A 25,954-nucleotide genomic window follows, 5' to 3' on the forward strand; every position below is an offset into this window, starting at 1 on the left:
GTGGCCCCAGTCTCTTAATTCCACAGAAAACTGTTCATGATATGGGTTGACAAAGTGATGTTGTGGTCAACTGATGAACAGCACACTCAAAATGCATACTGTGAAGTGGTTAGTAAGCTGCGAGACTTGGGCCACCAAGCCAGCCGGCAATGAATCATATATCCCATTACCTTGCAAACACAGCTGGTGAGAGAAATGGGGTGGTAGCTACAAAGAAGGTGTTTGTCCTTGCAGGCTTAGGTATGGGTATGACAGTGACTTCAACAGCTTCACAGGACTAGCTCACTGATGGTGATGAGGAGGGGCGTGACACACAGCATGGACCCTGTAGGGCACTGTTTCCTTGGACCCCTGAAGAGCTGATAAGTATAAATTTTAAACCAGCACAACCAATAGGATAAAAACTTACAATTAAAAACTGTTAGGGAGCATCGAACGCCACAGACAAGGAGAGTAAGTAAAATGTCGGTGTCATATGCCTTATGTAGATCAATAAAAAGAATGCAGTGAGACATTAGCATTTTGTAAAAGCCCTGCAGATTGCCATTTAAAAGCTAAGCAGGTGTTTGGTTGTGGGCCATGCTGCCCAGAAACCACATCAACTGGGGGACAAAATTACTTAAGATTAGAGAACAGAGCATAACTGGCAGGTAACCAACCTTTCAAGCAGTTTACGGAGCACATTGACAAGGGTAATCGGGTGGTAATTATCAATGGTTGTCAGGTTTTTGTCTAGCATAAGGATGGAATGATGATACCATCTCACTATTGTAAAGGGAAGACACCACAAGCAAAATACAGTTGATAATCTGGATGAGATGGAGCCGTTTAAGTAAGATTTTGTATCACCTGAGTGTGAACGGAAATAGGGTCCACAAGCAATTCCCAGTCAGTGAAATGTTCATTATATAATTTGACATGCTGAGGTGTGAAGGAGAGAGGAGATGTCTTCAATTTGTCACTTACAGATCTAGAACACAGCTCACGAGAAGAGGACATAGACGCAGTTGCAAAATGGCTCACAAGGTATTCAGCAAGAGCATGACACGTCCATACAGAGACCATCCTGAAAGAAGATACTAGGTACAGTTGTGGGTCTTTGATGGCCCAGAAGACTACAGAGCTTGCATACACTTGGGATGAAGAGGGATATGTTCCCAGAAATAAGTCTTAGTGCTCCCAGCATTCCTTCTTACTCTGCTTAATTCCATGGTGAGCCTTACCACAAAATAACTTTATAGTGATATGGGTGGTTTGCAAAGGATATTACCTGTAAACTGCAAGGCTCTTTGGTGATTCTGGACAAGCTATTACCATGTCTTTGGTGCACCAAGGCACAGACCAGCGACCTGTAGAAATGAAATAGCAGTTGCAGTACCATAGGTGATCACATCGGAAATGTCTTATGCAACATCGATGATGCAATCTGCTCGGGGGCAAAGGCAAAGCAGAGGTGTACAACTGGCAATGGCAAGTAAGTGACAGGATCACTCGAAAGTGCTCACTGTCAAAGACCATCACGTACTGACCAAAGCAGTGTAGTCACCAGGAGATCGTTAGATCAACAGCCAAAAAGGCACCATGGGTGACAACGAAGCGGGGAAGAATACCATCATTGAGGAGATGTAGATCATGATTAGTAAGAAATTTGTCCGGTAAAAGGCCTATACCAGACAACATGTAGCTCTGCAAAAGGTGTAGTGTGCAATGAAATCCCCAAATAGGAGAAAAGGGAGGAAGTAGCTGGAGTAAGCTGACCACCTCAAATAATTGGCCTGCAAGTAAACGTTGCAAATGGAGATCATCAAGGTCATTTGCACCCGCACTACTATTGCTTCCAATGTGGTATGAAGTGGAATCCACTGGCCGACGACATCTCTAAAAACGAAAGAACAGAACCCAACATATGACCCAGCACTATTCCAACTGAGTGCATAACAACCACAGAGTGTTTTGAAATGCCCATCAGCAAAAATTGTTTCTTGTACCGAAAGGTAAATTGCAGAAGAGCAGGAAATACAGTTGTGTAGTTCTACCACGTGACAGTATCCATTACAGTTCCACTGAATGATCACATTACAGTTGTCGATATTAAGCATGAAGAAGCCGTAAGGACTGCCTTGATGCCACCTCCACCAACCATGGGCTCTGCAATTGGACTCCACCTAGCTGCAGCAAAGGCTATCTCACACAATAGCCACTGCTGGGTGTCCTGATGCCCCAGTAAGACAGGCATTTACTCCTTGGCACTGGTGTGGAACTAGGAGTTCAGACACCAGTGTGATTCCTGTGTCGTCAGGGAGCTCAACCCAACAGGTACACAATAACTCCATTGTATTGGATTGGCTACCACATTGGTTTCAGAGCACATACAACAGCCTACGCAGGTACTGTGCACACATCATCTTTAACAGTGTATGAAGTATGTGCTATTTAAGGTGTTCTTACCTAGAAGGGGACCAGAAACTACTACAGTCAAACAGGTGATGAATGAATGAATGGATGAATGAATGAATATTCCGAGAAAGGAAGGCAGAACCTAAGGAACAGTCAGGATGATATTGAAGGCTGCCATTATGAGAAAGAGAGCAAGAGAAAGAAGGATAGTCACAGATGACAGGTTCCAGCACACGAAAGGAAGTAGACACTGTGATAGCATGGTGCCCCATGCTCGCCACGCACATTCAGGAAAGAGTTATGAGTTTCCTGAGGGACTAAGTAAACTAGCATCAGGGCAGAATTTACTGAGAAGCCAAGCAGAAATGTTCAAAGAAAACAGGATTATTGAAGTAACTTTGGACAAATCAGCAACTGGAAACCTACTCTCTCCATTCTATACTTAATAACCTTAAATTATTAAGTTAGTTAGTTTGCTTTGTGTGTGTGTGTGTGTGTGTGTGTGTGTGTGTGTGTGTGTGTGTGAGAGAGAGAGAGAGAGAGAGAGAGAGAGAGAGAGAGAGAGAGAGAGAATAAATTTATTTTGTGGTTAAGTTTAAAATAGTGACCTGACCTGACTTCGCACGGTAGCATGAAGTATCTAAGGCTCTATGACTTGGAGGGTGTAACAGTAATAAATATGAAACAAATCTTCCTCTTGAGTATGTCTACCTGTTGGTGAAAATTGGGGCTGTGGTTGTCTAGTGGGTACAGAACTAGCTCTAGAGTTTCCGGGGTTAATTCCCTGATAGGGGAGGGTTTTCCCTTGTTCCAGTCCCTCCTGGATGGCTCCAGGTCATCTCAGGCTGCTGTCAAATAAGTACTGGGGTTCTTTGCTGAAGATAAAAACTTGCCACGGTGAGTGACAAGTAAATGTGTAATGAAGAAATAAACAGTAGTATGTGTCTGTGTCTGTGTCATGGAATTTTGACGATATGAAACTGGCTAACTGAACTGTTCATCAATTTGAACAATGCTCATTGTACAAATGCTATATATTATGATGAATAGTCATTCAATCTTCTTTTTATCAATTTCCCGATGGCCTCAGTCACAATACAAATCTAATTCGACAATCGTGAGCAAACTCCATGGTCAAATGTGTTGTTTCATAGAATGTAGTACCCTTTTCTACATTTTAGTAAAGTGGAGTTCTTGGTGAAACAGAAATAATGGAAAGAAAAAAGTTAACAACTAACTATATAACTGTGGCAGTGACTGGTTGCTAGGTGCCTAAAAAGATGGGGTAAACATTGCTTATCTTTCAAAAGACTACTACTTCAGAGCTGCAGAAACACACACACACACACACACACACACACACACACACACACACACACCTGGATATGTCTAGTGTCAGTTCTAGTGATTATCTTGCATGTAATGGATAGCAAACTGATAGGCCTATACTAGTTTTTCTTGTGATGCTGAATTACAACACTGATTCAGGTTTGGGGGATTCTCTCTCTCTTTCTCAGCATGCATTCTGGAATCAATTTTGTAAGTTTCTTCCGTATTGCTTTGCCTCCAGCTCCATATGTAATCATCTCAAAAGTATCTCCATGGGTTTATACACCTCACCTGAAATTCCTTATGAAATGTTTATTTTCACAATTACATATTTGTATTTCTGATTGATATCTTGAACTACACAAACACGTAACGTAATCTGAATGACAATGTTGTTTTCTCTTGGTTGTCAGTCACTTTGCTATCTGCATTCTAAATTGATAAAATGTGATGCCTACCAAAGATAAATTTCTGTTTTGGCTTCTTGATACACTCATTGGTTTATATTTACTCTTAACTACTTGTCTGCTCTTATACTCCATTTCTCAGATGTGGTACTCTTTTTGTACCCTTCATCGTTCCACCAGCAAATATCTACACATTCATGTTTCATTTTCTTCTCTCCTTAGTGCTGAAGAATATTTGGACTAACAATCCAAGCTTTGGTGTCCTCAAGAGTGTGTCGCTATTAGCGGAAACTTAAATGTTCAGAGAAATAGTCTTTTTACTTAAATAAATTTAAACTTTTTTCTATGATTATATTAATAATTATATGCTTTTAATACAAAAATCTACCTGTAATAGTAATCCATAAGAGTACAGAAAGAATATCCATGTATGCACAGATTTGCATTATGAAAATGTGAAATACTTGAGCTGATAGTAAATCTGGGAGGGGGGCTGAGCTGTTAAGAATGTGTTATATTTCAATCAAGTATTTATGCTGTTTTGAATATGTATGATGTCCAGAAATCTCATGCTACTGTTTTCCAACTGTCACAGTACATAACTTGTGTAGGTGGTATACTCATTATGTACATAAAACAAATGAACATGTAGTGACCAAAACCCAAATAAATTTTACCTCATGGTCACGATAAAAAGGTTCTCGGATGTTTTCAGGAACTTTGTTGTTGTATGCTTTTGATAGCAACCATTTGATTGAAGCCCGCTGTTTAGCCTGGAACAAGAAAAAGTGAGAGGTTAGGTATGGCTATGTATGTGATGATGTCTGACTAATGTTATTAATGAGATCTTAACATTGTATTTCCCATTATCATATGAAAAGGAATCATATCAGGTTACAAAACAAAGACAATACGGAATATAGTGAAAAAGGAAGCTGGTAGAATATGAAATGAAGTTAAGCAGATGGTATTAAAAGTAAATGATGCATTGGAAAAACATGCAGTGTTGTAAAACTTACAAGCATTTCATAAGTGTTACTAAAAAGATGTTATCAGGTCAGTATATGCTGGAATATCATACCATCCATTACAAATCCCTTCAATAATGTGAATATAACCCTCACTACACCAGGAAAAGTTATAAGGAACAAGTGAAAGTAGTATCATAAAACTTTAATTTTTTTACAGCATTCTCAAAACTTTTATAAACGGTAATATATATGCGTATTTTTAACCATCAGACTACAAATAAATATATTGCCAATGTCACAATTTGGATTGATGAAGTACTGGGATACTGAGAAAGCTATTTACACGTACAGTGCACATGTACTTTATTCGTTGGACAAATTATACACTACTGGTGTATTCCAGAATCTGCCAAAAGGTATTTGACAGTGTAAATCGCAATATCCTTTTGCTGGGTCTGACAGGAAACAAAGAGTATCAGTACAAGAGAGTCCAATATTACACTATTATTCATCACACAACTGGGAAATAATTACATGTGGTGTCCCATAAAGTCCCACTTTATGATCATTACTTTTCTTTGTGTATGTTAATGATTTTTCGTTAGTATATTAACAAATGCCAAGCTTTCTCTAGAATGAGATTTTCACTCTAATGCGGAGTGTGTGCTGATATGAAACTTCCCGGCAGATTAAAACTGTGTGCCGGACCGAGACTCGACATCGAACTCGAGCCAAGCTTTTTGTTTGTGAATTGTACAAACACCGAAATAAATAGAAAATCAAGTATAACTTTGAAAATGTCAGTTATTGGAATTTTTATGGACATTAATAAATGGTCCCTAGCAAATTATTTGTCATTAAACTCCTGGAGTGGTCTCATTTTGTAAACATTAATGGTATATTCTTGTTTGACGACGTGTTCTAAATCCTTGAAGACGGAAGTTTCTTCAGAAAAAATTATTAATACACTGACTAGCAGAACCGGCCACTTCAGTGTAATACGGATCTGGTGCTAGGAAGTACTACGGAGAAAAAAGGCCTGGGGAACAGTTCCGCAATTCGGATGCGTAATGAAATGAACGGCATCCTAAGGCCAGCGACTATAACGACCAAATTAGGCGTGGCGAGGCGAGCCGGCTACTTGCATTGCTCGCATTAAAGACATCTACGGAGGGCTGACGACATATTTGGAGCATCAGCAATGGTAGGTAGCGCGAGCGAGGCACAGGTGGAGGCGCTCACACAATGATTATTCTTTCGCGTGGTTTGACGAAGTAGCTATATTACTACTGTGTTCGATGTAGTATGAAAACAGCCGTAATAAAACAGCACTGCTATTTTGTACCAGATATTATTATGCCCAACAATACTGGACTATGCCTTCGAGAAATTCCTCAGCCTTTTTAACAGCGCAGTAGCACGCGAAACTAGATATCTGATAAAGCAACCACCTCGAAAATGGCCAATATACAGGGTGATTCACGAAGATATGCAAATATTTTAATATGTTATTCTACAAGTATAACTGAAGAAAAAAGTTCATATAAGCATAGGTCCGCAAACGTTTAGTTACGGATTTACGGCTAATAAAAGATTTTGCCTGAAATTTAGCAACTTCGGTAATATGACGCCATCGCAAAACCGTACAAGGTTAAAGTAGAGCACGATTTCCATTCATTTAGTTATTGGTCTGGTGAATCTAATTCAACATGTCCTAGACGTGTATTTGCAGTAGTTTTCCCGAACATCCAGAGAAGCAAAGATTATTATACATGTGTTTTTCCTTTTCATTGGCTTCTAGGATACAAACGTTTTAGGCATCACAAATAACTGTACTGACACTCATAACAAGGTAACTTTTTTCTACGTCATACATACTGTTTAGGGCATACATTCATATGTTTTCAGATCAAAATTATTGTAATCAGATTACAAAGCACAGTTGACTGCTAAATATTTATTTGTTAATTAAGTTCTTTAGTTAAGTTCAAATCATTTTATATTTTTATGTCTTCTTCCGCTAGAAACTGGGATATGGCATCGTATGTACTCCGGGTTGTGTCTCCGAGAATTGGGATAGTACAAAGCGGCTGGCAGTGACCAAGTCTTAAGAGCTCCTTTAAAAAGTTGACTCTGCCTTTCTCAGAGCGTCTACACTGAAATACGATATGATTTACATCACCATTTGTTCCTCTTCACATTGACAGTAGGATGTCTCCGATACGCCGATTCTATGATAGGTGGCAGGGAAAGATCCATGATTGAGACGCATTCTCACAATGGACGTAATAATTTTCCTTGAATGTTTGAAGTTCGCAAACCATGTCCGTCTTAGTATGAATGTCTGTATACGTGCATAGCTTTCACCTCTTGTTTGTTGGCTTTCATTCCATTCTTCCTGCCATGAGAGAATCGCTTGTCGTTTTACTTTTAGGAGGTATTCTGTGTATGGGAGTTTAATGTCCATAGGTCTTCCACTGTTAATCGCATCTCTCGCTAGTTTATCTACTTTGTCATTGTATAGATTGCCGGAATGTCATTTGAACCCTGCAAATTCTATAATTTGGCCAGTCTTCTTAGCTTTGTGATAATGGTCCAGTATGTCGAGAGTGTATTTACTAGTTCTTTTGTCCCAGTTCCTGTAACTAATGGATTTCAGTACGCTTTGAGCGGGTGATTCTTACTGCCTTGGGTATTCTGAGAGATCTTGCATATTTGATTGCCTCTATAATAGCGAAAGTTTCAGCGAGAAATATGGAAGCATCATCCGGTAGTTGAAACTTCCTATCTTCCGCAGATTCTGGACAGAAGAAAGCACATCCGGTATGATTTTCCACCCCATTTTTGAGCCACCTGTATATACACTCCTGGAAATGGAAAAAAGAACACATTGACACCGGTGTGTCAGACCCACCATACTTGCTCCGGACACTGCGAGAGGGCTGTACAAGCAATGATCACACGCACGGCACAGCGGACACACCAGGAACCGCGGTGTTGGCCGTCGAATGGCGCTAGCTGCGCAGCATTTGTGCACCGCCGCCGTCAGTGTCAGCCAGTTTGCCGTGGCATACGGAGCTCCATCGCAGTCTTTAACACTGGTAGCATGCCGCGACAGCGTGGACGTGAACCGTATGTGCAGTTGACGGACTTTGAGCGAGGGCGTATAGTGGGCATGCGGGAGGCCGGGTGGACGTACCGCCGAATTGCTCAACACGTGAGGCGTGAGGTCTCCACAGTACATCGATGTTGTCGCCAGTGGTCGGCGGAAGGTGCACGTGCCCGTCGACCTGGGACCGGACCGCAGCGACGCACGGAAGCACGCCAAGACCGTAGGATCCTACGCAGTGCCGTAGGGGACCGCACCGCCACTTCCCAGCAAATTAGGGACACTGTTGCTCCTGGGGTATCGGCGAGGACCATTCGCAACCGTCTCCATGAAGCTGGGCTACGGTCCCGCACACCGTTAGGCCGTCTTCCGCTCACGCCCCAACATCGTGCAGCCCGCCTCCAGTGGTGTCGCGACAGGCGTGAATGGAGGGACGAATGGAGACGTGTCGTCTTAGCGATGAGAGTCGCTTCTGCCTTGGTGCCAATGATGGTCGTATGCATGTTTGGCACCGTGCAGGTGAGCGCCACAATCAGGACTGCATACGACCGAGGCACACAGGGCCAACACCCGGCATCATGGTGTGGGGAGCGATCTCCTACACTGGCCGTACACCACTGGTGATCGTCGAGGGGACACTGAATAGTGCACGGTACATCCAAACCGTCATCGAACTCATCGTTCTACCATTCCTAGACCGGCAAGGGAACTTGCTGTTCCAACAGGACAATGCACGTCCGCATGTATCCCGTGCCACCCAACGTGCTCTAGAAGGTGTAAGTCAACTACCATGGCCAGCAAGATCTCCGGATCTGTCCCCCATTGAGCATGTTTGGGACTGGATGAAGCGTCGTCTCACGCGGTCTGCACGTCCAGCACGAACGCTGGTCCAACTGAGGCGCCAGGTGGAAATGGCATGGCAAGCCGTTCCACAGGACTACATCCAGCATCTCTACGATCGTCTCCATGGGAGAATAGCAGCCTGCATTGCTGCGAAAGGTGGATATACACTGTACTAGTGCCGACATTGTGCATGCTCTGTTGCCTGTGTCAATAAAGTTTCCCCTTCCTGGGACAATGAATTCACGGTGTTCTTATTTCAATTTCCAGGAGTGTAGTTTAAGATATCCTGTCCACTTTACTGTCAGGAGCGATGTAGGTGAAAACTGCCCATATCCTTTTCCTTTGCTGGAATAGTCTACGTATGTTACAGGAGTATCGTGATAAGAGCTGTGATAGTCATATAGGAACATTGGAAGAACCTCACTTCGATGTACTTTCTTTTGGAGATATTTCCAGTCTTCGTACCGCATGTAGATATAAAACTACTGTTTCCTGAGCTTATCAGTGGGTGTTTAGTATCTGCCATCCGCTATAAGATATAACTATCACACATCGTTGTTCTGAGAATATGTGGAGGCATTTCTGATGCTTCCAGGAAAAGGACGTTGGTGGGAGAAGAATGCATAGCTCCGAGACAGATGCGTAAGCTTCTGTATTATCCAATAGTGCTAACAAGGGAACCTCCCCATCGCACCCCCCTCAGATTTAGTTATAAGTTGGCACATTGCATAGGCCTTGAAAAACTGAACACAGATCAATTGAGAAAACAGGAAGAAGTTGTGTGGAACTGTGAAAAAATAAGCAAAATATACAAACTAAGTAGTTTATGGGAGGATAGGCAACATCAAGGACACTGGGATTGCAGGAGCGCCGTGGTCTCGTGGTAACGTGAGCAGCTGCGGAACGAAAGGTCCTTGATTCAAATCTTCCATCGAGTGAAAACTTTAATTTTTTATTTTCAGTTTATGTGACAAACTCTTATGTTTTCATCACTTTTTTGGGAGTGATTATCACATCCACAAGAAAACCTAAATCGGGCAAGGTAGAAGAATCTTTTTACCCATTCGCCAAGTGTACAAGTTAGGTGGGTCGACAACATATTCCTGTCATGTGACGCACATGCCGTCACCAGTGTCGTATAGAATATATCAGATGTGTTTTCCTGTGGAGGAATCGGTTGACCTATGACCTTTCGATCAGATGTTTTCGGTTCCGATTGGAGAGGCACGTCCTTTCGTCTACTAATCGCACGGTTTTGCGATGCGGTCGCAAAACACAGACACTAAACTTATTACAGTGAACAGAGACGTCAATGAACGAACGGACAGATAATAACTATGCAAAAACAAAGAAAGTAAAATTTTCACTTGTGCGAAGACTTGAACCAAGGACCTCTCCTTCTGCAGCTGCTCACGCTACCACGAGACCACGGCGTTCCTGAGCTCACGTGTTCCTTGATGTTGCCTATGTCGCCCATGGACTACTCAGTTTGTATATTTTGCTTATTTTTTCACGGTTTCACACAACTTCTTCCTGTTTTCTCAATTGATCTGTGTTCGGTTTATCAAGGCCTATCCACTGTGCCAAGTTATAACTAAATCTGAGGGGGGTGCGATGGGGAGGTTCCCTTGTAAGTACTTAGCAGCAGTGTGATAGACGGTGCATCCGCAGTCTATGCGGGAATGTATCAACGTGCGGTGGAGAGTGAGCAGAGTGTTGGGGTGAGCCCCCCACCATAGTCTTGTCACTGATCTGAAAAAGTTCAATGCTTTTTCACACATACTGAAGAAGGTTTGAATATGAGGTATCCAACTCATTCTAGAATCGAAGAGAACACCAAGAAACCTCGCCTGGGCTTTTAGTCGTATTTTATGACCATAAAGTTTTACACTATTCAAGCAGTCTGGCATAGTTTGGTTCCTGAAAGGAACAAGTACCGATTTTTCTGCCGAAATCTGTAACCCACAGCTACGTAATGTTTGATCCAATATGACCATCGCCTTTGAAATTAGCTTTTGGTAGGCCTCTTTCGGGGCTAGCAAATTGTTAAAAGATTGAAACTTCACCTGGACTGTTGCAGTATACTTTGGCCAGTCAACAACCTTTATTTTCCACCTGCTGTTTGAGTAGATAATTTCTACTGTGTTTATAGGTAAGTCTATTGTGATTTCCAGAGGGAAATGGTCTGAGCCAAGGGGGTCTCGTTTGACCGACCACTCCGTTACAGAGTTGAAGTCAACAGAGTACAATGTCAAATCGACGGCCGACGGTCGTCTGTTTGGGTTATGTATCACAGTAGGTGAACCATCATTTAGAAGAATCAAATTGAACTTTTCAAAAAGTGTAACTAACTCTCTGCCATCCGCGTTATCTATTTCTCAATCCCATAGAGAGTGGTGTGCGTTGAAGTCTGCAAAAAGGAGAAATGGCGTTTGAAGCTGGGCTACAATCTGATCCAGTGAAAGATCTTGTATTTTACACTTAGGTGGTTTGTAAAAGGTAACGATGGTGAATGCGCCGTTAGGAGTGTAAATTACAGCAGCAACTACCTGGCATTCTGTTGTCCTAAAAGTGATGTCCAATTTTTTAAACTTAACTGTGTCTCTAATCAAAATGGCTACTCCTCCTCATCTTCCATCATCTCTGTCGTTTCTGAGAACAGCGTATCCTTTGAATTGTATTCGTTGGGTTGGCTGAAACCAAGTTTCGCAAATTCAAGCTACCGGTACGTGGTTGCTGCTAAGCTCCCAATAAAGACTTTCTCTGTTCGAGATTGCTGACCGTGCAGTCCACTGGAGTATTTTAAAAGCCTTTGTCAGATTTGCAGAAGTCTTCAGCAGCATTATGCATAAGAAAGAGCCTGTGTCGTTACCATGTCTGTTTCATTTTTAAGAGAAAGAAAGATTTGCATTATTAAAGCACAAAGGCTGTTAATAGTAGTTTCTCAACCAGTATAAGATGTTGCCCGAGGAATGGGAGGATATGGATTGTTTTGTATTGAGTTCTGTGGAACCCGAAATTCGTATCCATATCAGAATAAGCCTGCTTGTATGGACTGCGAGTAAATGCTTTATTTTTGTACGACCTGGGAGCTGGAACCGACATAACTGCATGCTTAGGTCCCTATTGTAGCCTTTTGTCCGTCGTGTTCAAACCTTTTGGTTCCTCGCATATTTTAGGCCAGTCACTAGGAGAGAGCTCTCGTGTTGTAGAAACACCAGCTGCATAAGAAGGGCCATAGGCTTCGCTGCGCTTTGCTTCCATGTGCTGCTGATAAATTGGACAACAGCGATCAGTAGCGAGGTGGTTTCCGTTGCAATGCAACCACCTGAGCTCTCCGGCATGTGAGCACTGTGAGGTCACATGGACTCCCGTGCATTTGGCACAGTGGGCACTACTACAACACTGCAAACTTAAATGAAAATATCTAAGGCAATTGTGACATTGCAAAACTAACTGGACATACGGTGCGACAGGGCATCGCATACCGCACAAATATACATACTGGGAAAGTTGTTGAAATTTAAATGTTACAGCACATTTCGTTGTGGGAAGTACTTTCAACTCTCCATTTTCTGTAACTTTCTTTGTGAACCTTCGTACGTCGGTTACTAAAAATTCCGACTTTATTTCTGCAAGGATATCTTGGTGGGATAATGCAATATCAACATCACTGATAACTCCGCTTCCCTTGGTTAGGAAATTTGAACTATAAGCCTCCATATTCCTCAGCCGAAAAACATCAAGCGCGCGCGCACACACACACACACACACACACACACACACACACACACACACACACACACACACACAGTCAGTGGAATCCTCGTAGTAAAGACGATGCATCTTCTTTGGTGCCAGTTACATTTAACCCTATTCCCCTCGGCATCGTGTTCCACCACCTATCCTCTGTACAGTACCGGTAGAGTTAACTGTTTCAAGTCTGCGTCCGTAATTGGGTGGTAAGCGTCGCCGACTGACAATCGGATGGCTCAGGTTCGGTTCTCGGTATTGCCAGGGATTTTCCCTCTGTGGGCGGACTGGAACAGAGTCCACTCATCGTGATGTCAACCGAGGAGCGACTTGAAAATTAGCAGCGCCAGATGGCGCCATTGGATGAGGCTGACACGGGGTTGTACCATCTGTGGTCAGAACACGGGTGCTTTCCTTTCCTAACATTAGCATGCACATTCACTGAACTTCACCGTTACCACTGTCACTATCGTGCCCTTCTCACTGCCAATAAATTTAATTGCTTACAACAAGCATTCTCAGCTATCATTTCCCAGGTATGCACAGCGACCATGTGAATTTCCCTAGCAGCGGGAGCTCGCTTTGCTTTGTTGAGTAATTCGCTCTTATTAGTAGCTCTAGCAAGCCGCAACAGTCATCTACATCCATACTCCGAAAGCCACCTGACAGTGTGTGGCGGAGGGTACTTTGAGTACCTCTATCGGTTCTCCCTTCTATTCCAGTCTCGTATTGTTCGTGGAAAGAAAGATTGTCGGTATGCCTCTGTGTGGGCTCTAATCTCTCTGATTTTATCCTCATGTCAAAACAAAGAAGTGATGTCGCTCTGCAGTCAGCGGTAGGGATGGCTACTATCGATGAAACAGTCGGTTGCCTGTTATATCGGTTTTTCCCAAGCCAGCTTTACCTGACTGTTGAAACCACTCAAAATTACCAGTTGCTGAAATAACGAATTTTTGGTTTTTATTCGTATTATTTCCTGCAAAAAACGTAAAAATCGAACAAAGATTGAAAAAATTTTAAGTCACTCAGTTTCAAGATATATACAATCAAATTATTAAAGAGACAAATAAAAGAAAATGTAGTCCGTCCACTGTTCGGTGCTTTTCTCGAAAAGTAATAAGTGTCTGAATACCATAAAAAATCACCAGTATTCTCTTATAGATACAATTTTTTTTGAAACTCTGATCAAAAATCATGTTGTAATCTGGGATGAAACCACTACTTCGGCATTACGAAGAATAAGTGCTCAAGGGTGAAAACTGAGGTTGAACTTTATTTTTGGTGACATATTATATAGATACAGGCAGCACACCAGCTCCTTTCTAATTTTGTTGTATACTATGAATGAATTGTTACGGTTTCAATTTATTACTTTTAGGATAATTTATTTTCTCTTTTTATTATTTCAGAAAAACAGACAAATTTTTAATCTTTAAAAGTAAATTAGGCATTGTACTTCTTCGAAGAAAAAGAAATTGGATTGTGCATATATTAAAAAAGAATGACGGACTGATAAAAACAGTTTTAGAAGGTTATGTAGAAGGGAAAAGGAAGCGAGGAAGGAAGAGATTCCAGATACTGGATGACATGATAGACGGTACAACATACAGCAGCCTTAAGAAGGAAGCAGTGGATCGCAGAAAAAGGAGAGGCAAAGGACCTGCTAATATAGCAGATAACTGATGATGACTTCATCGTTATGCCACTTCTTAAAAATATTCTCAGACCAGGGTTAGTGCCCTTCTGAAATACAACGGATATGCTGTGACGACAGCGGGAAACTACCGTATAGATCGGTAGGGGCAAGTCTTGCACACTGCACGTAAACGGTTGCCTTAAGCTACGACACACGGCAGAATGTACATCATCATCATCTCAGCAAAGAGGTACTGATTCTTATACCGTTCGTCTCGGCATTGCTATTAAAATAGCACTGATCGCTACAATAACGCAATATTTCAAATCAATGCAAATTTTACGAATAAAAATTACTCCTTTTTAAAGAAAAGGATTATTTAAAAACTAAAAATTTTAGCACTGCTGCTATGACTAGTTTATTTCGATTTTTATACTCGTTTATAATCAGAAAATAAAAAAAAACACTTGTTATAACCGAGACAAACAAATACCGAAAAATATACATTATTCAGAACTAAAATACCGGTATCGGTTTTAACCGGTCGGTTTTCCCCATCCCTAGAGTGTGGACGAAGCAATGAGAGCGGTGCTGAGTGGTAGTCAAAAGCCGGCACGGGGCTGGGTCCAGCTTTGACGTTCGCTGCCCACACTCGACGGGGCAAAGGCGTGGCTGCCAGCTGAGAGGCTACGCGGCAGCCAGGAGCAGGCGACGCAGCGCGGCCTTGGCTACCGCTGGTGGGCGGCGCGCGCATTCCGCAGCAACGCATCTCGCCGGGTTGCAGCCCCGTTAGTGCCTCAGCACCAGCCAGGTCGCGCTGTTTCGCCCTATGCGTGATTATTGACAATCCACGAGGGGCGTTCAATAAGTAATGCAACACATTTTTTACTGAAAGCAGGTTTGTTTCACTCAGGGTTCCAATACACCACATTATTCCCCCACTCCTCTGACTACAAAACCCTGCTCTTCAACGTAACACCTGTTCACTGCGACGGCCTTACGCCATATTACTAGGAGACCCTTATGCTCGCAGGGTACCAACCTACTGGTCGACGTCGGAGCCATCAATAATCTCCCCATCATCCACATACTGCTTCCCGCGGAGTCACTGTGCAGTCGGAAGACGCAAGACCAAGCTGTGGGCGGACGAGGAAGAAGAGCCCAACGACATTTTGTGAGCTTCTGTCGCGTGAGCAGGCTTATGTGAGGCCTTGCGTTGTCATGGAGAAGTTCGTTTGCATTTTTGAAGCGACTAACATGCTGAAGTCGTTTCTTCAATTTGCCGAAGGTAGCACAATACACTACAGACCTGATCGTTGCACTATGAGGGAGGACATCGAACAGAATAACCTCTTCAGAGTCCCTGAAGACTTTACCAACTGAGGGTCCGGCTTTGATGTGATACGGCGCCACTTCAAAGATTGCAATTTTGTTTGTGGTTCGAAGTGATGAACCCACGTTTTGGGGCCTGTGACGGTATTCGACAAAAAATTCTCACGATCGATCTCGTACCGCGCAAGCAATTACGCACAGATGGCCCTTCATTGCTCTTTATGATCTTCTTTTAGGCGACGAGGAACTCGGCGAACACACACCTTTGAGTTCCCCAGCTGGTGGACGAATGAGTCAGCACTACCAACAAACGCCCAGTTGAGCGGTGAGGTATGTGTGATATGTCGGTCACGTAGAATGAGAGTGTCCGCACGTTCCAACACTGCAGGAGTCACAGATGTGCGCGGCCGACCGGCCCGCGGGTGTTCGGACATGTTTGCGCGACCTTGCCGCGATGATGACAGACGCCTCGCTCGACGACTCTTGCGTTGAAGCCTGCAATAATTTTCGCAGTCTGATTCCCACGAAATATTTATCAGAGAAATCCCAGGAAGTTGTGACCATACATAAAGTCAAAGAACGGATTCAAACCTTGCACACAATCTCTCTTGAATCTGTCTGGTGTCCAAACTGAAGAGAGGTTTCCGGAACCAGAAGTTTTAAATTTTGCATCTGAGACCCTTTTTATGCAAGAGGATACTATTTTTAGTTATGTTAGAGCACCAAACTGAAAATTTTTGGAAATTTGTGGTTGAGTTCTATGGGACCAAACTACTGAGGTCATCGGTCCCTCGCCACTGACTCACGAATGGGAGATAACGATATTAGCTTCCCCGGTACTGAAAAACAAGCAGGACTATTTGAAGCTAACATTGTACCACGCCTTGATAGACTTCTAGTTAATTTTTACAATGAATACTCCGCGGAATTAGCTCCTTTCCTAGTCCATATCGAGACTCGTTTGCGCAGATATTCGACAGGGCAACAGAAGTTCCGACCTGTCACTTGTGATTGGAAGGGAGTGCGAATCACTCCTGTTTTTGAGTCATATGACACATAGAATTATACTTTTGCACGTATGTCGCCAAATTCCTCCTGCTGCGGGTCCCTAAACCACATTCTAAGCTAAAAAAAATTATGACGATGCTGGAAAAACATGCTGCTCTCACACAATCAAAGCGGATAAAAAAAAGCACTCGCATGTAACACTGCGTGCTTACTAGATGCAGGAGAACATGCGGTTTTCTTTTTCCTTGCTTTCCGAAAGGCGTTCAACACAGTAACTTCAACTGCTAAACAAGATACGACCACGCGGAGTATCTTCGCAATCATGTGATTGACTTGAGGGATATTTCACTACCAGAATCTAGTACATTATACTGGACGGTGAATGTTAAAAATTGAAAGCAATTTCGTGTGTATCCCAAAGAAGCGTAATAGGACGTCTAATGTTTTCAGTATACAGAAAAGATTTTTCAAATAGGATCAGCAGCACTATCAGTGCATCTGTCTATAATCTATAGCAAAATATCCTCCTTGAAAGATCGCAAGGCAATATTGATAGACTTTACCATAATTTCCAATCCTTGCAATGAATGGCAACTCTGATTATACGTGGATAAATGTGAGGTAATGGCTGTGACAAAGACAAAGAATCTGATAATATCTAATTAAGAGATTAGCAGTGACCAGTTTCAGCACGTAATATATTAGCATATAGGTGCAACATTAAAAAGCAATGGGACGAGCACATAAAGCAGTATGGAAGACATATTTGTTGCAAGGGTTTTTACAAATTGCTGTGCATATGTGAAGAAAATCGCCCAAAGACGCTAGTGTGACCAATTCTACAATATTGTTCCAGTGCTTGGAGCCCTTATCACGTAGGCGTGACCAACTGACTTCTAACAAACTTAGAGACGCGCTGCTAGGATAGTAACTTATCGTTTAGTCCATACGAAAGTATAACAAATGCTCGGGGAACTTAAATGGGAATCCTTGGAAGAACCACGACGTAGCCCTCGCGAAACCTTGTCCGGTATATTTCAAGACTTTGTATTCGAAAAGTACTGTGCGACCACTAAGCCGTCACAACGTAAATTTCGTTTGCAGGTCACAAGAAAAATTTGAGACACGTTAGGGTGCGTGTATAGGCGACTGGAATAGGTTAAGAAATCTATGATACTGGTAAGATGTACCTTGCCTGCCTGGCACTGTGTAGCATGATTTGCGGAGTATTTGGTTGAAGTTGAGCATTTATATGACACACTAGCGCTGGCTTCAGTCCTTGACGGTTCGTGCGCAACACTGTTTGAAACTTTTTAATTTCTTTGGTTAATCAAAATACAAACAAAGTCACTTCCGTGGCCGGTCAACACGGAGTAATTATATTGCCGACAAAGACGCAGTAACGACAATCGCATGCAGTCCTCGTCGCACACTTACCATAAACACAGAATCTGTAAACATGTTGTCTCTGACTTCAGTTTCCAGTACAGCCTGAACCAGATACAAGGCAATAACATAGGTAGCGCCTGTCTTTCCTTCTTTTCTATTTGGCATCAACACGTGTTTCCACGCGGTCGGCATATGACTATCCCAATTTGGCAATGTTAATTGCAGATGTGGCGGCCGGATGCCCTTCCTGTCGCCACCTCTACGCCCTCAGGATTGAATTTGTGTACCCATCTGCTGTAGCCTATCCCCGATGTTATTCAATATGTATGCTGAGCAAGCAGTAAAGGAAACAAAAGAAAAATTTGGAGTAGGAATTAAAATCCATGGAGAAGAAATAAAAACTTTGAGGTTCGCCGATGACATTGTAATTCTGTCAGAGACAGCAAATGACCTGGAATAGCAGCTGAACGGAGTGGGCAGTGTCTTGAAAGGAGGATATAAGATGATCAACAAAAGCAAAACGAGGACAATGGAATGTAGTCGAATTAAATCAAGTGATGCTGAGGGAACTGGATTAGGAAATGAGGCACTTAAAGCAGTAAAGGAGTTTTGCTATTTGGGGAGCAAAATAATTGATTATGGTCGAAGTAGAGGGGATATAAAATGTAGACTGGCAATGGCTAGGAAAGCGTTTCTGAAGAAACTTTGTTAACATTGAGTATAGATTTAAGTGTCAGGAAGTCGTTTCGGAAAGTATTTGTATGGCGTGTAGCCAAGTGTCGAAATGAAACCTGGACGGTCCGCAGCTCGTGGTCGTGCGGTAGCGTTCTCGCTTCCCGCGCCCGGGTTCGATTCCCGGCGGGGTCAGGGATTTTCTCTGCCTCGTGATGACTGGGTGTTGTGTGCTGTCCTTAGGTTAGTTAGGTTTAAGTAGTTCTAGGGGACTGATGACCGTAGCTGTTAAGTCCCATAGTGCTCAGAGCCAGTTGAACCAGTTGAAACATGGACGATAAACAGCTTAGGCAACAAGAGAATAGGAGCTTTCGAAATGTAGTGCTACAGAAGAATTCTGAAGATTAGATGGGTATATCACGTAACTAATGAGGTGGTGCTGAACAGAATTGGAGAGACAAGAAATTTGTGGCACAACCTCACTAGGAGAAGGGATCGGTTGGTAGGACACATTTTAAGGGATCGAAGTATCACCAATTTAGTATTGGAGAGAAGCAATTGGGGGGAGGGGGGGGGCGGAGACCAAGAGATGAATGCAGAAGCAGATTCAGAAGGATGCACGTTGGGGTAGTTACTCGGAGATGAACAGGCTTGCACGGGACAGAGTAGCATAGAGAGCTGCATCAACCAGTCTTTGGACTGAAGACCACATCATCATCATCATCATCATCATCATCATCATCATCATCATCATCATCATCATCTAGTGCTGTCCATGTGAACTGTGAGAGTGCGTATATGTTTGTGAATCAGCTGAGGCGGAATGTGGGTTGGTTGTTTTGGGGAAGGAGACCAGACAGCGAGGTCATCGGTCTCATCGGATTAGTGAAGGACGGGGAAGGAAGTCGGCCGTGCCCTTTGAAAAGGACCATCCCGGCATTTGCCTGGAGCGGTTTAGGGAAATCACGGAAAACCTAAATCAGGATGGCCGGACGCGGGATTGAACCGTCGTCCTCCCGAAGGCGAGTCCAGTGTCTAACCACAGCGCCACCTCGCTCGGTCGGAATGTGGGTACCAGTCCGATATTCACCTAGTCGGGTATGGAGAAACCGTCTAAAAACAACATCCAGGCTGGCTGGCACACCGGCTCGCGTTGTTAATCCACCGGATGGGTCCGATCCGGGACCGACGCACCTCCCCGAATCCCGGTAGCGTCCTCCCAATGCGCGGCTGCTCGGATGGATTCAGAAGTGGCGCATGTCATCCCGGTGAACAACATTTGACGCTAATTGCATCTTCTGCACCACTTCATCATAGGCTGCTGCCTGAAAGCAACCTTGCGTTTTTTGAGAATTGTCAATTACATTTAAAAAAAAACAGGTGATTAAATCACAATTTCCTCTAATTTATGTAGGATTTTCATTAATCATCATCACGATGAATAAATTCGCCGAACTAATATTTTCCTCGTCACTTGCACTGTGTTTGGGCTACATTCTCACCGTACTTTCTCATCTTTCGCTTACTTTTTATTTCGTGCTCAGGGTTTCCCCAGGCCCATAGGAGTTCATACTTATCGAAACAAGAACAGAAGACTGCACTCCAGCTCGGCGCAATATGTATCTGTATCTCTATTCAGAATTGCAGATGTCGTCCCTTAAATACAGTAACAAGCCCTTGTCAGAATTATGTCCCTGCTTAGCAATGGAGAAGCAAAATGAGGTTAAACGTCTGCGACGCCTGCATATTCTATTAAGGAATGCAATCGATCAGCTTGCTAGATTATAGTGGCTGGAGAAACAGTACTAGTTCCCGCTGCGGCGGCTTGAAGAGCTCGTGGCGCACGCCTTTAAAGATCAGGAGTACATCCCTTTATTATAACTTCGAATTTTTAAAAATTCGTGTTACAGTAGCATTTAGCTTTCGCTTTTCCTTTCCGGAACGCGCAATAGTGTGACTTTCGAAATATGATTCATGAACGTCCAACAATAAGAACGTTGTTTCAACGCTCTAATTTCGTCTCTTGCTTGACTCATACGGTACATGAGAACAAGAACACGCTATTCACTCTTAATATTCTACTAGAGTTGTCACATTAATTGTAGTTCCTTACAGGGGTAAGAGTAATTCTGTTTCAGACTAACATTGCAGGATGATCAAGAAGCTACACTGTTGTTAAATTCCAACGCAAACCGCATAGAAGATATCAATGAAAGGCGATACACTGATTTCTATCATCTCACTACCTAATGGAATGGTGCCGACAGGATATTAGGCAACAATCAACGTGTGATCACAGTGTAGTAACAGCACGGCCAAAAACCGGTTTTAACACGATGTTCTGCATGGGATGTGTTACCCGTCGTTCACAATGTCTATGAAATTAAAAGGTGATGTTCGAAAATGACATGTAAGAACATCTTGAAGAATTATTGCTGACTGGCAGCACACCAAAGACGTCATCGTTGGCTCAGAGCGTAGGTGGCAGACATAACGTTGATTAACAGGTCATTCATGATGTTGAAAAAATGTGGCTGTTTAAATGCATTTACTTTACTCGAATCTCTGAAAAAGTTGAAATGATTGCAGTCATGAAAATGATTTTTGCTATGCTGCTATAGGTTACACCACACACAGCACACAATTGCACTATGTGTTCAAAAGTCTCCGGCCACCCCCAAAAGCATACGTTTTTCATATCATGTGCATTGTGCTGCCACCTACTGCCAGGTATTCCATATCAGCGACTTCAGCAGTCATTAAACGTCGCGAAACTCACAGTTAGGCGGTAAGTGAGAAAACTTGGATTTCATAAGCCACAGATCACGCCGGCAAACGACGGCTCTCTTGGTGTAAGGAGCGTAAACATTGGACGATTGAACAGTGGAAACACGTTGTGTGGGATGACAAATCACGTTACACAATGTGGCGATCCGATGCCAGGTTGTGGGTATGGCTAATTCCCGCTGAACGTCATCTGCCAGCATGTGTAGTGCAAACAGCAAAATTCGGAGGCGGTGGTGTTATGGTGTGGTCGCATTTTTCATGGAGGGGCTTGCACCACTTGTTTTGCGTAGCACTATCACAGCGCAGGCCTACATCGACGTTTCAGCACCTTCTTGCTTCCCACTGTTGAAGACCAATTTGGGGATGGCAATTGCATCTTTCAACACCATCGAGCACCTGTTCATACCGCACGGCCTGTGGCGGAGTGGTTACACGACAATAACATCCTTGTAATGGACTGATCAGCGCAGACTCCTGACTTGAATCCTATAGAACACCTTTGGAATGTTTCAGAAAGTCGACTTCGTGCCAGTCCTCACCGACCGACATCGATACCTCTTCTCAGTACAGCACTCCGTGAAGAATGGGCTGCCGTTCCCCAAGAAACCTTCCAGCACCTGATTGAACCTATGCCTGCGAGAGTGGAAGCTGTCATCAAGGCTAATGGTGGGACAACACCATATTGAATTCCAACATTACCAAACTTGTAAGTTATTTTCGGCCAGGTGTCCGGATACTTCTGATCACATAGTGTACGTTGAAAAGATGTGGCTGTTTAAATACGTTTACTTCACTTGAATCTCGGAAAAAGTTGAAGTGATAGCAGTCATGAAAATGAGTTTTATTATGCTGCTGTAGACTACGCCACAAAGCACGCAAAACTAGCTGCTGCATTTGTCGTGCGCAGTCTTCTCAGCAGTGGATGGTATATAAGCGTTGTGATTAGGACACAGACCTTTCTATGCTGTCGAGATTATCAGTTGCTTTCTTGTATGTGAAATACTACTTGCAACCAGAAATAGGCGACTGATTTTTACATGGTTTAAACGACACTTAGTAAGGTTTTAGAGTGTAATAAGAACTTAGGAATAAATGTTATAGTGTCTGCATTTTTCCAGAATTTCCTGTCTAAGAGATCACAGTGATCGGTCCCGTCCAGGGACGCAACCGATAAAGCTTGAAACATAACCCTCAGAATGTAATAAAAAAAGAGGTCGGAACATTTTGTATAATTTTCTTGATTGTGTCAATTCGTGTTCCCACAAAGGATCACTAGAACTGTTTAGTTAGTACTGGAAGAATTTCTTTCATTGACACTAAAATATTATAAATTACTGGAATTTAATCATAAGCTGTCTTTTTTTTGGGTGTCGCGTGAAGCTTCGAGGAAACTGGCGATGAGCTAAGAAGCAAACTGCTGTGCCCTACCACACGTCCCATTTTGTACGTGTCCACTTACATTCCTCTGTAGCATTAACTTGCAGTGGGGTATTTTGACAGTGTTGGACTCATACGGAACATTGTTATGTGAAGCACCTATTACTTGTCAGATAGGCAGTAATGGCAGACGGTTGCAACGTGGATAGGTTCTTCATTCATTTCATTATCACTGTTATTGGCGCCTGAGTTGTCGCAAAGGGAACGGTACACCAACCGCCAAGTTGATCACATTTCACATTTGACAGCAGTGATGTCTTGTTGTTGACAACTTTTTTGCATCACTTGTCCCAACTCTTCTTTGCTTGGAATCGAGTGTACTTGGAGGCTAGTTCAGTCAACTGTGGGTTATCACGTGTGAAGCTACTGAAGGTGGAAAGCTGACATGCGTACCACACGTTTACACAACGTTAAAGCAACCTATATAAAGGCAACAAGATAGACGCCATCGACTTCTGACACAATTATCTTCAGAAACTTTATATACGAGGATTGGAACTTAAAAAGAGGCAACTATTTATTCACAACCGATACAAAAGGGAGTTACATGTTTGCACCTGTTACTATCCTTCAAAGTAGTCATCAGCGTTGTGTAGAACCCATCGCCAGTGATGTGGAAGGTGTAGTATACCGTTAGCGGAGCCTGTTCTGTTGATGGTGCGAATGGAGCGGTCTACTGCCTGTCGAATCTCTGGAGCAGTTCTGAAGCGAATGCCACGCAGTGGTTCCTTTATCTTCGGAATCAAATCAGCCACAAGGACTTAAGTCCAGGGAGTATGGAGGATGGTACAGTACTTCCCAGTCCCATCGACCGAACAGAGCAGCCACAGTTTGCGTTGTATGTGCCCGCGCATTGTCGTGCAAAATGATGGGTGGGTTGCGCTTCTCTCGCAAAGCTGGTCGCATGTGATGCTCCAAAAACGAACAGTAATATTGTGCCCAGAATGATATTTTCACTCTGCAGCGGAGTGTGCGCTGATATGAAACTTCCTGGCAGATTAAAACTGTGTGCCCGACCGAGACTCGAACTCGGGACCTTTGTCTTTCGCGGGCAAGTGCTCTACCATCTGAGCTACGGAAGCACGACTCTCGCCCGGTACTCACAGCTTTACTTCTGCCAGTATCTCGTCTCCTACCTTCCAAACTTTACAGAAGCTCTCCTCCGAAACATGCAGAACTAGCACTCCTGAAAGAAAGGATATTGCGGAGACATGGCTTAGCCACAGCCTGGGGGATGTTTCCAGAATGAGATTTTCACTCTGCACTAGCCCACGAAAGGCAAAGGTCCCGAGTTCGAGTCTCGGTCTGGCACACAGTTTTAATCTGCCAGGAAGTTTCGTATCAGCGCACACTCCGCTGCAGAGCGAAAATCTCATTCTGGAAACATCCCCCAGGCTGTGGCTAAGCCATGTCTCCGCAGTATCCTTTCTGTCAGGAGTGTTAGTTCTGCTTAGTTCGCAGGAGAGCTTCTGTAAAGTTTGGAAGGTAGGAGACGAGATACTGGCAGAAGTAAAGCTGTGAGTACCGGGCGTGAGTCGTGCTTCCGTAGCTCAGATGGTAGAGCACTTGCCCGCGAAAGGTAAATGTCCCGAGTTCGAGTCTCGGTCGGGCACACAGTTTTAATCTGCCAGGAAGTTTCAGTAATACTGTGCATTGAGGGTCCGCCTTGGAGGAACGTAATGCGTTAGGACAACACCATCACAGTCGTACAGGAGAATCCGCATAACTTTAGACCGCTCCATTTGCACCGTCAACAGAACATGCTCTGCTAACTGTATACAGGGCTATTACAAATGATTGAAGCGATTTCATAAATTCACTGTAGCTCCATTCATTGACAAATGGTCACGACACACTACAGATAGGTAGAAAAACTCTGAAAGTTTTGTTCGGCTGAAGCCGCACTTCGGGTTTCTGCCGCCAGAGCGCTCGAGAGCGCAGTGAGACAAAATGGCGACAGGAGCCGAGAAAGCGTATGTCGTGCTTGAAATGCACTCACATCAGTCAGTCATAACAGTGCAACGACACTTCAGGACGAAGTTCAACAAAGATCCACCAACTGCTAACTCCATTCGGCGATGGTATGCGTAGTTTAAAGCTTCTGAATGCCTCTGTAAGGGGAAATCAACGGGTCAACGGGTCGGCCTGCAGTGAGCGAAGAAACGGTTGAACGCGTGCGGGCAAGTTTCACGCGTAGCCGCGGAAGTCGAATAAAGCAAGCAGGGAGCTAAGCGTACCACAGCCGAAGGTTTGGAAATCTTACGGAAAAGGCTAAAGCAGAAGCATTTCTTAAACAGGAGATTGGAAAACCGATGGATCGGTCGTGGTGGAGATCATGATCAACAATTCATGTCATGGCCTCCACGCTCTCCCGACTTAACCCCATGCAATTTCTTTCTGTAGGGTTACGTGAAAGATTCAGTGTTTAAACCTCCTCTACCAATAAACGTGCCAGAACTGCGAGCTCGCATCAACGATGCTTTCGAACTCATTGATGGGGATATGCTGCGCCGAGTGTGGGAGAAACTTGATTATCGGCTTGATGTCTGCCGAATCACTAAAGGGGCACATATCGAACGTTTGTGAATGCTTAAAAAAACTTTTTGAGTTTTTGCATGTGTGTGCAAAGCATTGTGAAAATATCTCAAATAATAAAGTTATTGTAGAGCTGTGAAATCGCTTCAATCATTTGTAATAACCCTGTACTACGCCTTCCACATCGCCGGCAACGGATTCTACACAACGCTGGTGACTACTTTGAAGGACAGTAACAGGTGAAAACATGTAACTATTGTATCGGTGGTGAATAAATAGTTGCCACTATTTAAGTTCCAACCCTCGTATCAGCTTTTCCAGCAGACTGGACAGAAAGTACGTCCGCGGC

The 25,954-nt window shown here is 43.4% G+C and overlaps 1 protein-coding gene across 9 annotated transcripts in view; it reads right to left on the bottom strand.

Moving 5' to 3' along the window:
• LOC126457526 (patronin) overlaps positions 1 to 25,954 on the bottom strand; it is a 403,664-nt gene that overhangs the window by 251,932 nt on the left and 125,778 nt on the right. For all 9 annotated transcript variants that reach the window (XM_050093876.1, XM_050093874.1, XM_050093879.1 and 6 more), the window contains exon 2: positions 4,811 to 4,906. In XM_050093876.1, the coding sequence (XP_049949833.1) occupies positions 4,811 to 4,906 (96 nt within the window). The remainder of the gene's footprint in view (positions 1 to 4,810; positions 4,907 to 25,954) is intronic.

This window comes from Schistocerca serialis, chromosome 2 (genome assembly GCF_023864345.2).
Source record: "Schistocerca serialis cubense isolate TAMUIC-IGC-003099 chromosome 2, iqSchSeri2.2, whole genome shotgun sequence".
Lineage (NCBI taxonomy): Eukaryota > Metazoa > Arthropoda > Insecta > Orthoptera > Acrididae > Schistocerca > Schistocerca serialis.